General features: G+C 36.0%; 1 protein-coding gene across 8 annotated transcripts in view; it reads right to left on the bottom strand.

Moving 5' to 3' along the window:
• CERKL (CERK like autophagy regulator) overlaps window positions 1-16,243 on the bottom strand; it is a 97,553-nt gene that overhangs the window by 5,249 nt on the left and 76,061 nt on the right. For 4 of the 8 annotated variants that reach the window (XM_073306063.1, XM_073306061.1, XM_073306067.1 and 1 more), the window contains exons 5-10: window positions 11,982-12,124; window positions 5,953-6,027; window positions 4,485-4,662; window positions 4,121-4,189; window positions 3,704-3,732; window positions 3,512-3,620 (exon numbers count right to left, since the gene is read on the bottom strand). In XM_073306063.1, coding sequence (XP_073162164.1) covers window positions 3,512-3,620; window positions 3,704-3,732; window positions 4,121-4,189; window positions 4,485-4,662; window positions 5,953-6,027; window positions 11,982-12,124 — 603 coding nt within the window. The other 4 variants (XM_073306066.1, XM_073306064.1, XM_073306065.1 and 1 more) reach the window with 4 other exon arrangements.

Genomic DNA, 16,243 nt, shown 5'->3' on the forward strand with positions numbered 1-16,243 from the left:
TTAAGTCCTTAAACTAAATTCACAATCATTTTAAATTGGTTTAAAAATCAATATAAAACAAGATTAACTTTACTAAATTTATTCAGAACTTTTCAATATACTTCAGTGATTTTTATTTAGTTATGAATCAAATACTTTCCCAACAATTATACATAAGAATCAGCTTACTCTTGAGAGCTTCTTATTCTGATGCTTACTTCACATGAAATTAGAGATACAGTCTAATAAACTATCATGAGAGAATTACAGATTAAGTTTAATTGTTCTACTGCTTTATATATACAAATGTTTAAATTTAATTCAAATCACTTTAGTTAACTGTGGCAAAAGGGGAAATCTATAGATTAAATGAAATAAATGGTAAATAGAATCCTAAACCAAGGAATAACAGCAATACAGTGAACATTAAAAAGCTTCGAAATTTTTCAGTTAATTTGTTGATTACAGTCAGCTTCAGGAAAAAAACAATGTAGATAGGAATCCACTATACTTAAATTATGAAATTAACATTAATTAACATTAATCTAACATTATTAACATTAATCTAAAGTCATTTCACATAAAAAGCTGATGAATTTCATATAAAAATCAATTAAAAGTAAATCTAGTTGTAGAATACTGCCATCAAATTAATATTTGTACATGTTTGCTTACTTAAAAGATGATATAAAGACTGTCCTTTCACAAAACAACATCATGCATAAATCGATGTATTTCTATTAATGGAATTATCTTGATTTACACCATCTGGGCATTTGGCCCTTAATACTTGCATTAGATTGTAAACTCCTCGGGACAGGGATTTTATGGTACACACAAGTTTTGGTGCCAAAGACATCCTTCAGTAGAGGGGTCTGTTATGTACAGCAGCCCACAAAATGAAACATCAACAGGAACAATGAATAAAAACTGTTTAACACAGAAAACTATGATAACAATCTGCGATATGAAAGTAAGGAACCTTGACTGATAAATTCACCTCTTAGAGCAATTGACAGATGTTAATGAGACTATTCTAATCTCATACACAAGACACCAACATTCTGACAGTATTACTGGAGTTTACAATCAAGAGTTAAATGAAAGGAAGGAAAAACTTGGAGGAGAACAGCAAAGACTTGAGATCCTATCAGCTTGAGGACATGATGGACAGAGGCAGCATCTATGAGGATGATAATTTCATTGTATAGTGTCTGCTAAGAAGTGGATGCCAATGTTCAATCTGAAAGTTACAATTTAAGATACTGTCTTCCTAAAATGCTGCCATAAATCTTTCTGAATGGGCTTTATCCCCTGCTGGGGACTTTGCCTTTGCACACACTGAATTCTGCATTGCTACATCCCTGTGGACCTCAACATTCTGCAGAGTATCCTCTACAGTGGCAACTCTTAGTTTGGGACAATCTTTTTTTGTTGTGGAGTCATCTGATGTTGCAGAGGTTTTCTGAGATGGGATGCAAGGTAAAGGAGGTGTTTGAAAAGTTCTCTCTAGCTCACTATTTTATGATCAAGAAACCCACATATTCTGCCAGGCAGGCATATAATTTTGTGCAACAATATCTTATTTAGTCATTATGGCCCACATTTTCAGAAGTGACTAGTGATTTTGAATGCTTCCATTTTTGTGTGCCACTGAGATACTTTCAAGGGGGATGATTTTTAGAAAGTGCCGAGCACCTACACTCTAAAAACCAACCCCTTTAGGGTGTCTCAAGCAGGGCACCCAAATACCGAGGGATCCAAAATCATAGTCACTTTTGAGGCTTTAGACTAGTAGCTGTAAAACTGGATTAACACGAACAGTGGTCAGTCAGACCCAATGTATTCAGTCTGATCAAAATGTCTTGTAAGATGCAAATGAACAGGCTCTCGGGGGGAAACATGACAGTTGGAGTGAAGACAGTAGGCGAGGTTGCAGTGGTGGCCAAGTGCTTCACAAATGGCTCACATTCCTGCTGCAATTGGTGCAGCATTTGATCTTCCACCCTGTGCAGCGCTGCTGCTGTTCACTGTGCTGCAAGAGGCACCTGCAGGGAAAGCACCCCTCTCTTTATCTAGCTGAGTGCTTCTCCTTGGCCATCTTGTTAGAAGAACAGTGCTGACAGCTGGAATTCAGGCTGTGTCGAAGACACAGTAGTACACTGTTATCTGAGATGCTGGGGGGGAGAGGGCGGAGGGGAACAAACAAATTCATCTGCACTTGGGTTCTAAACAGTGCCTGGGAGGTGTCATTAGATCTGCAACCATTGAAAGACAGGGGATAGATTAGAGAGGATGAGAGAGGAAAGTTGAAAGACCTTCTTCCTAAAATCTACACAGAACCTTTTCTATTGCCTGGAAAACTGCACTGAGAGTGAACATGCTGACAGAATAGATTTCTAAACAGTATAGAACATCAACATACTATCTTCAAGTACATACTTTTTCTCTTAATAAACAAATAAATAATAATAATAATAATAATCCAGGCTATGATGCCTTACATTTCCCTCTCTAGGAAGACTGTTCTGGTATGAAAACTTTTCAGTAAAACTATCTCCCACAGAGGAGCCATATCCCAAGAGTACATATGGATTGGTGAATTTGCTTTTCTGAAGAATATCTATTTAAATTGCTTACAAGGCAGGCAAGAGGGGCTGAAGCGAACAAAGCAAGTTATTATACCTAGTGGTGAGTAGCCTTTTGCCAAAAGCCAATGAAAGTTGCATGAGATCTGGTGTGGTATGTGAAACCAAAACATCCCCTACAGTTGGGAAACTGCAGAAAAAACAGGCACAAGGTAAAGGCAAACTGACTGCATGACTGACGAATGCAATGGCTATTTGTCCAGTTCTTCTGACTAAAATGGGCTAATGGCTGGGACACAGTTGATTATGAACTCACTATTCACAGTTACCACTTTTCATACTTTGCTAGCTATCAGATGATAAATATTTTCAACATTTCAATCTGGGATTATATTCAGATTAGTTAGCTAAAGGTGAAAAGATCTAACTTTCGTAACCAATCACCAACACTACGCAGTTCCCCTGAAACTATGAGAGATGCCTTTTTAATTTAGAGGGATTAGTAAAAATTGTGTTTCCTGAATTTGTCAAAATGACAAAATAAGCATTTAAAATTCTTTATGGTAGGGGAAAAAAAAATCAACATGACTTTCCCAACTGAAGAATTCCAGTTCAAGAGGAATTTTTATGAGAAATCCATGACCCACTTTTCCTCCTATCAAGAAACCTGAGACAGATGATTACTTGATGACTACTACTTAAGTCAGTCTTGTCAACTAATTTAATCACAGTAATTATCCAATGATTATTCTAGTTAGATGACTTGATCCAAAAACTGATTACAATTCTTGAGATTATGGAGTCAAGTGCAGTCCATCCTCCCCCCACTACAAGAGGGTCTAGACTGCCCGAGACACAGGCAGGCATTCCAGGAAAAGCCAAGGTTTTAGAATAAGATGTCAGAATTTATAGACATTACTCTAATTCTTTAAACCCGTACTGACCTGGTATTAGGTGCCAAGCCTCTTGGTGCCATTGAACATAGACATGGGATTGCCATAATGCTCACATTCAGGAAGTAATCTTGGGTTGTGTGCCACTGAACCTTGCTGTCTAAATAAAACAGAGTAATTTGGTATTACATTAGTTTAACCAAACACAGTTCACTTTTCAGGACAATTTAATTTGAAACTCACCAGATTTTTTAAGTCTCTCTTTCTTCGTTCTAAAAATAAAAATGTGTCACATAAAACAATTAAAATAATAAAGAATGTAAAGAAATAAAATTTTTAAAGTAATTGAACAATGTTTAATGTTACAGTTTAAGAATAAATTAGATCTCTGACACTGGAAAAAAGTGAACAAAAATGGAGTAGCGCTTGTCTGACAGGTCCTCTGTACTGCTAACATCAAAAGTAAAACAACAGAGCAAGGTTAATGAATACTTTATATAAGGGAAAAATTAATAGTTAACTAAATCAATCTTAAAAGAAAAAGTTCCATTTTGCCTTGTTATAATATTGCATCAAAACAATATTTCATTTTGTTCTAATTTTATCTTCAACGATACATACTTGTATAGATACAGGATTGTTTAAGTCAGGTTTACTTACGTAACATTCTCCTGGGAGCCCTGCAGCGAATTTTTCAGAGGTAGAAATGATAACTCACATTCCTCTGGCCTAGAAAAATATTGACATTCATTCCACATAAACCAATATTCTGACTGCTAAATCTGCTTTTATCAAGGTTAAAATAATTTTAAGATGATGATGCTGAATATACAGAAGCTTCTCCTAATTAAATGGTGACATTGCAAGGAAGTCAATGGTAAAACCTGAAAAGTGTCTGCCTGCAGTCTCATTTTTATAAACATTAAGAAATATATTAATATATATTTAACATCTGGTAAAACTGAGGGTAATAACATTACATTTTAATGAGGAAAATAAAAATATTGAAAATAAACCAGCATACTTTAGACTTGCCAGTGTTTTAATTACAGCAAAATCTCTCCGCTGGTTGGAGGGCATCCAGCGATGCTTTTCTGCCAAAGCCAGAGTTCTTGCACCAAAACCAAACATAGCTGAGAACCCAAAACGAAGAAGCTTGCTTGGACTACTGAAAGTGCAGATGTCCACTGGTTGTATATGTCCTGAAATATTACAGCAGACATCAAAGCTGCAAATATTCCATTAGTTTGCAACCTAAACTTACCTACACAAAGTCCCTTACATAAGAGATGCATGATTTGATGGTCAGGTGAAAACTGGGTTTTCATTGGCCAAGTTATAAGGAATTTAAAACATACTTCAAACATACATGCTGGTTTCTATCTGATAAAACTAGCTGCCTATGTTCGAGACATGGGAACCTATAAAAACTGAATGAAAATCATCATTAATAAACTCTCTCTCTCTCAGGTTTCCATTGGATTTGTGCATATGTGAAAAAGAAAGTGAAGTGAAATTTCCAATCTAATGTACCGGGGCATGTTCAATATTAATATTTGAAATGGAACAAGTGCTCTTGCATCGATTGACATATTAACCAATAAAGCATTCAGCTAAGGTCTAGCAAGCAGTTACACTTGATGGAACAGGGTTTTTTCCCCCCATTTTTCTTTTCAAGAAAGTCAATACAGTTCCATACAAAAATCTGCCTTGAAAAGGAACATTAATGATGCAAAGTGAAATATTCAAAATTCAGGAAAAGTCAAAGTTAAGATTCCACTGGCAACCTTAACTCTGTCCCTTTTGAATACACATAATATTGAATAGCATAATCACATATTATTTTTCATATACTTAGAAATTCTGCCCCATTTATTGTGCACGTTGGATGGTGAATGATGCCATGTTGTGGAGTAAACAACTACTTCCATCCAGAAATTGTTGGTATGCCTTGAACCCACACCGAAAGATGAGGATAAAAATTGCTTCAATCACTGAGTACCACCCATTTTTCCTACTATTATTAGGCAGGCATCCTGAATTTTAAAAAAGTATGATCAGGCCAGTGAATTGTGTATCATAATGCACATACATAAGGGACAGAGTTAAAGGTTGCCTGTTCAACTCTGGCTTTTCCTAACTTACTAAATTAAAAGAAAAGCAGTATAAACCAGTTAATCAATGACACCATCTGCCATGGAATGTGGTGAACTCTCATCGATGCAGCTACTAATAGTCATACTAGATACCCAAGAATAGTTTATCAAGAACAGTTTAGAGAATCAACTTTGTTACAATACACAGTGGATTAGATCTCATAGGAGAGGTCCCTTTCAAACCAAACTATTTTATGATATAAACTTCACCCTGACACAACAAAGTATCATTGATTTGTTAGGCAAGCACTCTTCCTTTATGAACATGTATTCAATTTTTTAAGTAATATGTCTTTTAATTATCTGAAAGCTTCTGATAACACATTTATGAATTACCCATTATAATATGTAATGTTGCAGTTACTGCATGGTTGATTCCATGAAGAGTATGAGCCAAAACATTAGTGGAACCTGTAAAAATTAATACAAACAATTGTTATAAGAATGGTACTGAATGATAGACTGGAGAATACAAAACAAAATAAATAAAACGATGTTTCACTCAATATAGACTTTTGAGGAAGAAGAATTTGGTTGAATTTGTAACTGGATTCCTTTGAATAAACTTTCTACTCTACAGGGCAAGACTCTTTAGCCTGGTCTACTATATAAAGTAACTTGTAAATAGAAGTTATGTTGCAATTGTAAACTATGCATCATCCTCTGCCTATTGATTACTGCCTTCCTATGTACGCAAAAAATAACAATCCTCACTTCAAGTCCATTAGCAATAAACACAATTTGGGCCTACAAAAAAAAAAAAGCTAGGCAAAGGAGTGTGGATCTTTGAAAAGGGTATTTAAAAGTAGGTAACACTTTGTGGCAGCAATGAAAAATTTTGGAAACCTGAGGCCACCTTAAATTTCACAGCACTTAACTTGGCTATCAGAAAATCACATGCGAACACAAGAAAATCTACTAACAAAAAAACTACACACCCTAATACTAAGAAAGTAAACAACTTAAAAGCAATATTTTGCACTAAAATGAAAGGTACATGTTTGCAACAAAGAAACATCGATATCTCCGATGTCCTACTGAAGGGAGGAATTACAAAACTTGGGAGGCGCTATGCATCCAAATATATAGCTAATACCAAATCCTGAGGTTCTTATTCAGTGAAACTCGTACTGCTTTTTGTAATAGTTTTCTTGAGTAAGGATTGATTAAGAACTGGGAGGTCAGTCCCACAAAATGCTTAGTATTTCCAGTGAACTCATCTCACATGAAGTTCAACAGGAGTTGAGAGTACTCAGCCAGTCATGGGAAGCCCTCAGTACCTGGGAGGATGAGGCTCTGAGTAATGACCCCAGGATTTACACCACAGGAAGGAAAGAATTGAATGCATCTAACAAGATGCTGCGTGTAGAACCACCTTTGAAATTTACATCTTCAGTTTTGCAATGCACCTCATGGAAACAATCAGGGTGTGTGAATGCAATAGAAATTCTATAGAGAATATTGTCCAAACTTTAAGAATTCTAAAGAAGCTGTATTTTTTCTAAAGAATTAAAAATTTAATCTGACTCATTCATCTCTTCTTTGCTAAAGAAATTGTTATACAATTAACCTTTTTATTCAATTGCATTCTCTCTTCTAAAACCAAAAAAAATGTTAAATTAGTGTTATGAAGTACTTTGAGGTGAAAATGGAAACGGACAGGTTCAAAAGAAATACTATCAACTTGCTATGCAGCACACTAATAGGACATTACAACTAGACACAGAAAACAATTTCATAAATTCCATCTACAATTTATAAATCCATCATTCAGTTGACAGAACAAGTATTTTCTCCATGTTATTTGATTTTCCCTTCCTTTAGTGGTTGTACAATAGATGTCAAAATACAAAGCAAAATTATCATTTCTAAAAAAAATTTCCCTATAAGATACAATTCTGTGGGCTTTTTAATTCAGTGTCTGTAATACTATAATGTATAGCACTTGAAACATTTTTGGTTAGAAAATTAACTAATCAGCATTGACCTCAAAATTTATCTTTGGCAAAGAATCTCAAATGCATGTTCAATACCATTTTATGTTTTAAAGGCCATTATAACATGTAATCTCTGGAGTTTGAAGCACAGGGTCTGAACCATTGCATGACATTTCATAAATGAAGTTGTTCAAAATGGTTTGGTTAGAATCATTTTCCAATCTTAAAACAAAACTGTTTTTGCAAGCCTAATACCTGTTATGTAAGTGCTTGCGTGAATCCCAACTCCATCAGTACTTAAAAGATGGGAAAGTTTGCGTACTGATACTAATGACTTACTAGGGGTTTTAAATGCAAAATTCCCTCTCCAGAATTACAGTAGGAGAAAAAACAGGTATGCGTACAAAAATCCCCAAAACCACACAAATTGGATTATTAGAAACTGTTCAAAAATAATTTTGCTTTCTATTGACTGCAATAGGGGTGCTATGTTTTTGAAAAATTTCCACTTGCTGTCTTTAGGGATCAAGCCAATAAAGACATTGCATAGGGTGAAATACAGTTGATAGATCAGGACCAGTCTGTTTTGCACTGTTGGGGTTGCCTGATTTAAGCAGAAGCAACTTGCTACTGCAGCCTGAAGCGAATTTATGAACGGCTAGGACCTGACTGACGTCAACAGCAATCTTCCCATTGACTTCAGTGAGAGTTTGATCAGGTCCTTACTAAACAAATAGGCCCCAAGCACTGGACCCTCCTCTTAAATCTATATACTATGTACTAGACTAGAAGCCGTGAACATGCACATTTTCACTTGAAGACAAGACAACAATCCACCTTTTTTTCGTCTCATGTAAGGAGGCAAAATACTTGTGGACATTTAAAAAAAAAAAAAGGGACATAATTTGGGACTTGTGCTCAGAAAAGATCCTGTCCACCAGTACCATTAAGAACAGATCTAGAACACATCCACTTATATGCTACAACATTTTTCTCCCAACCAAACTTGTATTATTTAACATATATATGATGGTAGTGCCCAGCAACCCCAATAAAGCATCAGGATCCCATCATACCAGGATTACACAGACATACAATGTACTGCAAAAAGCCTACAGATAACACAGGTAAACAGGCAGACAATATATAGGCAAAATATTAAAAGTATACTTGCTTGCCTTTTTAAGCTATTTATTAATTTCCCAAATTATGTCCTCCTTCCTTTCTGGTGTGAGATGTTATTTACCCTACATTTACCAGAGACTGTGTGGTGCCTCTGCACCTTGTCACTTTAGGGAGAGGGAGAAAATGAATGCCATGAACCCATAAGCTACAGAGTGCAATCATTATTTAGCCTTCAATATTTAGGTACCACTCATAATAAACTATTTGTTTTTAAAAAGATTCAACTTTTGGCACTATTCTACAGAACTATCACAAAATATATTTTAAAAAATTACAACAGATTTTTTTATCCAGAAAAATAAAATTCTAGTTAGAATTTTCCCTTCTTTCTCTGACAATAAGCTACTTCTCACTCTCCCCTCTTCAAAGCATCAGAGTTATGACAAAAGTGTAATAGTTCATCTCAAGCATGATGGAGTACCAGGCAGAAATTGTAAAAAAAATAAAAAACAACAACCCTGTTCTTGGAAGTACATGCACTTCTGCAAAACAATTAATGTAATTAACCAGACAACATGAATATTCATAAAGCTGTTAATGTCTCCCACATCCAAACAGATAAATGTGATGTAATGACTTCCTAGTCAAGCATATCTAAAATTCTCATGAAAACTGCACTAACACTTTCATTCTTTGCCTGAAATATCATAGAAATTAACAGTCCCTCGGTAATATTTTTATTGTCCAATTAATTGGAAAGCACAAATTTATTTAAGTTAACTATTTAGGATGATAAGGATCAGAATCATCAGTGTATAGATTGTCTCTTATTTTATAACAACTGGATTGCTTTTTTATTTTTATGTTCTTCCAGTTTTCCCCCCTCTATCTGAATCCCTTTGTACAGTGCCTTAGCAGTAGTTCCCATAGCAACAAACACTATTGCTAATGACCAGCAGTACAACTGCAGGCTTCCCTACATCTGATCCATTTGATTTTGACCACAATACAGCAGCTTGGTCTACTGACTTGAAGTATTTTAGTAAAAACACACTCCCTCTGGGTCTCTCTCTCCAGGAGGCTAACTGCTCCAAAAGCAGTCCTCTCTCATCAAGTATGCTGAAACTTGAAAACTGCTGCTTAGCACTCTAAATCTTATACCAACTCTAAGGGGCAGAAAATGAACTCTAATCCGTGTAAATAATATACTCTCTAAAATACCTTCTATTCTTAGTCATCTCAACCAGAAAAGCATGGTATTTTGTGCAGTGAATTTATTTATAAAATTACTTAATGATCTATAGCTATATCTTTTAAATACACACAAATATACTACTTTATCCAAAACCGGTAATTTATGAAGTACATATAATCAGCATGACATAATACTTAACCAAAATATGATTAAGAAAAATATAAAACTCTCTCTTAAAAGGCATGTATTATATTCTCATTATTTATATTAGTTTAATCATCCTACAGTTCAACTTACTCCCAAACATATTCTAAATCCACATTCCTTTGGGTGCACCTATCTTTCTTGGTTGTGATGTACAACTCCTTATTAATAAACTCAAGAGAATAAGTACTAATGAAGAGGAACAGTAACCTAAGCTCATCCAAATTGCATGAAGTAAAAAGTTGGAGAGATTCCATCTCATAACACCACCACCACATTCGCAGCAACTCAAATGACATGTGAAGGACAGAATGCTGGCCTAACATTATTTTGCTTCATGTAGCTGAGATCATTGTGTGGTCTCTCACTAAACCATTCCCTTGTTTTTGTGTACTTTAAATCATATCTAATATAATCCATCATATTTTTCTACTAATTATTGCTTATTTTAAATACTGCATTTTGAAAATGTTTTTGCTGTTATTTACAGTTTGTAAAAGCAAAAGCAAGTTGAAGTTCTTTAATACTACTTGCAAAGGACTACCATGATTTATTTAAAAAGGAGAGGAATATGGATAGCTGAAATCATTCCAAAGGCAACCCATGCACTTACTTCAATATTTCTTATGGGAAATGATTAAAAAAGTACGGTATGAATGGCCATTAGCTTTACAGAAAAGACATATCTCCATTTTTTTCCTTACTGGTCATAAAGGATACATGAAAAATGCAGTTACAAATATGAAGTCCAATCAGCCTGCCCCCCCAGCCCCCTAAATCCACAAACAGAAGGGACTCTCCATGCATAGATATCCCTCTTTCCCCATGGGGGTTTCTCAATCACCTCTGCAGTATCATCCCTTTCTCTGGACTCTGTGGAAATCTCTCTGCCTAGTCCAGAGTACAGTAGAATCTCAGAGTTACAAATACCAGAATTATGAATTGACCAGTCAATGACACACCTCATTAGGAACTAGAAATATGCAATCAGGCGGCAGCAGAGACACGACACACACACCCCCAAAAAAGGCAAATGCAGTTCAGTACTGTGTTAAACATAAATTACTTAAAAAAAAAAAAAAAGATGTGAGGGTCTTAAAAAAAGATTTGACGAAGAAAATTTAAAATGAAACAAGCACAGATAGTTAAAAGCAGCATTTTTCTTCTGTAAAGTTTCAATGCTGTATTACGTCAATGTTCGGTTGTAAACTTTTGAAAGAACAACTTTAACATTTTGTTCAGATTTACAAACATTTCAGAGTTATGAACAACCTCCATTCTGAGGTGTTCATAACTCTGAGATTCTACTATTCATGCAACAAAGGGGAGCTCCTGGAAGCCTGCTCCAATGGAGATGCTGCCAAAGAAACTGGTGGAAGGAAGTAGGAGGACACCAGGGACATCCACAAGGATGGCACCATTTCCATGAAGGCATGGAGATGAAACTTGCTCCTCCCATGGAACTTGAGAATGGGGAGGTGGAGCAGGCGGAGAACTAAAATTTCCTCTCCCGGGGGATCCTCCCACAGGTAAGGAACTGATTGTGCCATTACTGTGAATTAATCTAAATAAGATTTATTTATTATTTATACTAGTAGCTGAAACAGTATAATTCAGACTGGAAATGATAGGCAAATTTTGAACAGTGAGAGTAATTAACCACTGGAACAATTTATTAAAGGATGTGGTGGATCCTCCATCACTGGAAATTTTAAAATCAAGATAATTTTTCCAGAAGATATGCTCTCGTTCAAACAGGAATTAATTCAAGGAAGTCCTATAGCCCGTGTTATACAGAAGATCAGATTAGATGAGCACAGTGGTCCCTTCTGGCCTTAGAGTCTATAATATATCAGAGAGACTTAAGAAAGGTACTTAAATGAATCTGTATCTTCTGTTCTCACCTGCTGGTATAATGCCAAGAGGAAGTGGTGCTTTGACAGGTGAAAGAATGTAATCTGTATCTCTCCCAGCATCCATCTGAGCTCTAAGTAGTAGACCATGAGCTATCTCACTGGTAGACCCATCGCCACCAACACAAACCACCCTGTAAAAAAAAAAAAATCAACTATGAGGCTCAGCATTACAAGATAAATACTTTTGTTTCATATATCATAGTTGATCCATAAATGAAAGACAATTGTAACACAATAAATATCTACACAAGGACAATTCAAATACTTATATTCTAAATAGGTTTTAAAAACAAAATAATTTCTAGGTATTTGAATTGTAGTTACATATAGAGAAATACATACACACACAGAGTGTGCAGATCATAAAGACTAAGAGAAACATCACTTCCCAAGTTCAGTAACTAGACAGCTCTAAATCTGAAGTAGGACAGGTAGGTTAATAAACATGGGAAATCTGAATATGTTAGTACTCTATCTCACCTGCACTCTTTTTATTTCTTTCAGTGGCAAGAAGCATATCATTCTTGTTTTGTTGATGCTAGCATACGTAACATACTAATTAAATTAAATAAATTTGTTAGTCTAAGGTGCCACAAGCACTCCTTTTCTTTTTGATAACATACTAATGTAATCCAAAATTATAAAATACTGCTTATTTTCAATAATTTATTGAAAACTCAGAAGGCGTTAAAATAATTTATAGATAAGGTATCTTAATTTACAGTGGTGCTAATAATAATAATAATTGATGTGTAAATACTATTTTGAAGGAGAAGGTAGTTAAGGACATTGAAGTCAATGGTAAATGGGACAAAATACAACATGGTTTTACAAAAGGTAGATCGTGCCAAACCAACCTGATCTCCTTCTTTGAGAAAGTAACAGATTTTTTAGACAAAGGAAACGCAGTGGATCTAATTTACCTAGATTTCAGTAAGGCGTTTGATACTGTGCCACATGGGGAATTATTAGTTATATTGGATAAGATGGGGGATCAATAGGAAAATTGAAAGGTGGATAAGGAATTGGTTAAAGGGGAGACTACAATGGGTCCTACTGAAAGGTGAACTGTCAGGCTGGAGGGAGGTTACCAGTGGAGTTCCTCAAGGATCGGTTTTGGGACCAATCTTATTTAATCTTTTTATTACTGACCTTGGCACAAATGTGGGAGCGTGCTAATAAAGTTTGTGGATGATACAAAGCTGGGAGGTACTGCCAATTTAGAGAAGGACAGAAATATCCTACAGGAGGATCTGGATGACCTTGTAAACTGGAGTAATAGTAACAGGATGAAATTTAATAGTGAGAAGTGTAAGGTTATGCATTTAGGGATTAACAACAAGAATTTTAGTTATAAGCTGGGGACACATCAATTAGAAGTAACGGAGGAGGAAAAGGACCTTGGAGTATTGGTTGATCATAGGATGACTATGAGCTGCCAATGTGATATGGCCGTGAAAAAAGCTAATGCGCTCTTGGGGTGCATCAGGAGAGGTATTTCCAGTAGGGATAAGGAGGTTTTAGTATCGTTATACAAGGCACTGGTGAGACCTCACCTGGAATACCGTGTGCAGTTCTGGTCTCCCACGTTTAAGAAGGATGAATTCAAACTGGATCAGGTACAGAGAAGGGCTATTAGGATGATCCGAGGAATGGAAAACTTGTCTTATGAAAGGAGACTCAAGGAGCTTGGCTTGTTTAGCCTAACTGAAAGAAGGTTGAGGGGAGATATGATTGCTCTCTATAAATATATCAGAGGGAGAAATACTGGAGAGGGAGAGGAATTATTTAAGCTCAGTATCAATGTGGACACAAGAACAAATGGATATAAACTGGCCACCAGGAAATTTAGACTAGAAATTAGACGAAGGTTTCTAACCATCAGAGGAGTGAAGTTTTGGAATAGCCTTCCAAGGGAAGCAGTGGGGGCAAAAGATCTATCTGGCTTTAAGATTAAACTCGATAAGTTTATGGAGGAGATGGTATGATGGGATAACATGGTTTTGGTAATTAAATATTCATGGTAAATAGGCCCAATGGCCTGTGATGGGATATTAGATGGGGTGGGATCCCAGTTACCAAGGAAAGAATTTTCTGTAGTATCTGGCTGATGAATCTTGCCCATATGCTCAGGGTTTGGCTGATCGCCATATTTGGGGTCGGGAAGGAATTTTCATCCAGGGCAGATTGGAAGAGGCCCTGGAGGTTTTTCGCCTTACTCTGTAGCATGGGGCACGGATCACTTGCTGGAGGATTCTCTGCTCCTTGAAGTCTTTAAACTATGATTTGAGGACTTCAATAGCACAGATATAGGTGTGAGGTTTTTTGCAGGAGTGGTGGGTGAAATTCTGTGGCCTGCGTTGTGCAGGAGGTCAGACTAGATGATCATAATGGTCCCTTCTGACCTAAATATCTATGAATCTATAAATGTTACAAGGCATTGGTTTCTTCTTTTCAACATGACTGTCACAGTTATAGAGCTAACTGCACTCTGATCTTTTTCTTGATCTCTCTGAGTGCACCTCTTTCTGTGTATGTGCAGCCCTTTAAAATAACCCCTCGTACACACATAGGAAACAACACAAGAGCAATCAGACAAACAGAATATATAATAGTCATGAATTATTACAGGCACTCCCCATATTCTTCACAATGACATGATTTCTATGTGTTATTCTTTATTATTAAGGCTATCCTGTGACAAGTCAGTATTACCTATTTTAAGAAAGACTCCACTGTTAGTACTGTGCCAGATTCTGCCACCCTTACTCACATGCTGTAGTACCTTGGCTCCTGCAGGCAATCCCATATAGTCTCAATGAGATTGTTTGAGAAGCAAGATACTAATCAACATAAAAAGGATCACCAAATCTGGTCATTGCAAAACACATTAACACTCACTTAAAGTTACACATAGGAACTAGAAAATAAAATTGACCAGACAGACTACAAATGAAAGCCTAACTGTTAAATCTATGTTTATAATCCAAACTGGGCACAATTCAAAAAGAAAATAAATAATATAAATAATGAAAAATAAATTCGATTTTTAAATACTCTCAAAACTTGCTGGGCAAACAGGTGCTGGAATATAAGGGGCAAGCTTCTGCTTTGGGCCAGATGGCACAAAGACATTTAGCAGTTCATCTTATTTAGTTCAGGAAAGAATTTTTCTCATAATGCATTTGCCACATTCTGTTTCACACTACTTTGGTATATCTTGTGGTATCATAGGCCTAAATATTCTTCAGGTCACTGATTTGAGTGTTATTCGATGTACCTGCATATGGATGCGGCAGGTAAGTAGAGGAGGCATTCTACTGCTTCAAGTAAAGTGGTAAATAATTTGAGTGTCAAAAACTGGTGGGCAAGAGTCTCGTGACATGAACTGAAACATCTTTGCCTCTCAAAGAAGCTGGCTGCAGCTTTAGAATGGAGGGCTAAAACATTCAGGGACTGGAAAGGGATGGGGCCTGGAAAAGAGCTTTATGCCATGACATTGAAGGTGGTCCATGTGCTCGTAACAGAAGGTTTGCCATGGGGACTCTAGCCGATAAAGCTAGAATATCAATTATTTGGTCACTGGCTCCAGGTCTGTGTGAACCTTTGGAAGCCTTACTGTGATTTAGTAGCAAGTGCAGGGACTAAATGGCAGTAACTTTGAGTTATGTTTAGTAAGGCTTGCCTTAAAGCCAAAACACTGAGTTAAATTCTGCTTTCATATATATTGATGTAAATCCTAAATAACTTCATTGAAGACTATGTACGCTAGACGTACGTCAGGACAGCTGAGCTCAAAATTTTGCTCTATGCATTTTTATGGACACCACAAGTGGCAGATATAAGATATAACTGAAAATACAAAAAAGAGTGTGGCTTCAGAAGCATAACAGAACTATAACTGTATAGTCATATCTGGAAAGAGATCAAAACTTCACTGCTTCATTGGCTATTCTAAAATCTAAATACAACAGTAATACCCTTTATTTCTGCTCTCTCCAATGTATATTCCTTTGTACTTCAGAGGAAAATTAAATATTATATGTGAATAACTATCTAACAACTCTTATGTATAAATCAGCTATGCAAGATAGTTTAAATAAGGTGCTGAATATTCTCGCCATTGGATTACTCATATGGATAAAATTAAACTCTTGCTTAAGTTCTTTGCTGGATGAGGGACAGAACAGGACGTTACAGGATCAAGCCATAAATGTGTGTCAGTGTTTATTAATTGCCAGAAATATAAT

Source organism: Lepidochelys kempii, chromosome 11 (assembly GCF_965140265.1).
Source record: "Lepidochelys kempii isolate rLepKem1 chromosome 11, rLepKem1.hap2, whole genome shotgun sequence".
Taxonomy (NCBI): domain Eukaryota; kingdom Metazoa; phylum Chordata; order Testudines; family Cheloniidae; genus Lepidochelys; species Lepidochelys kempii.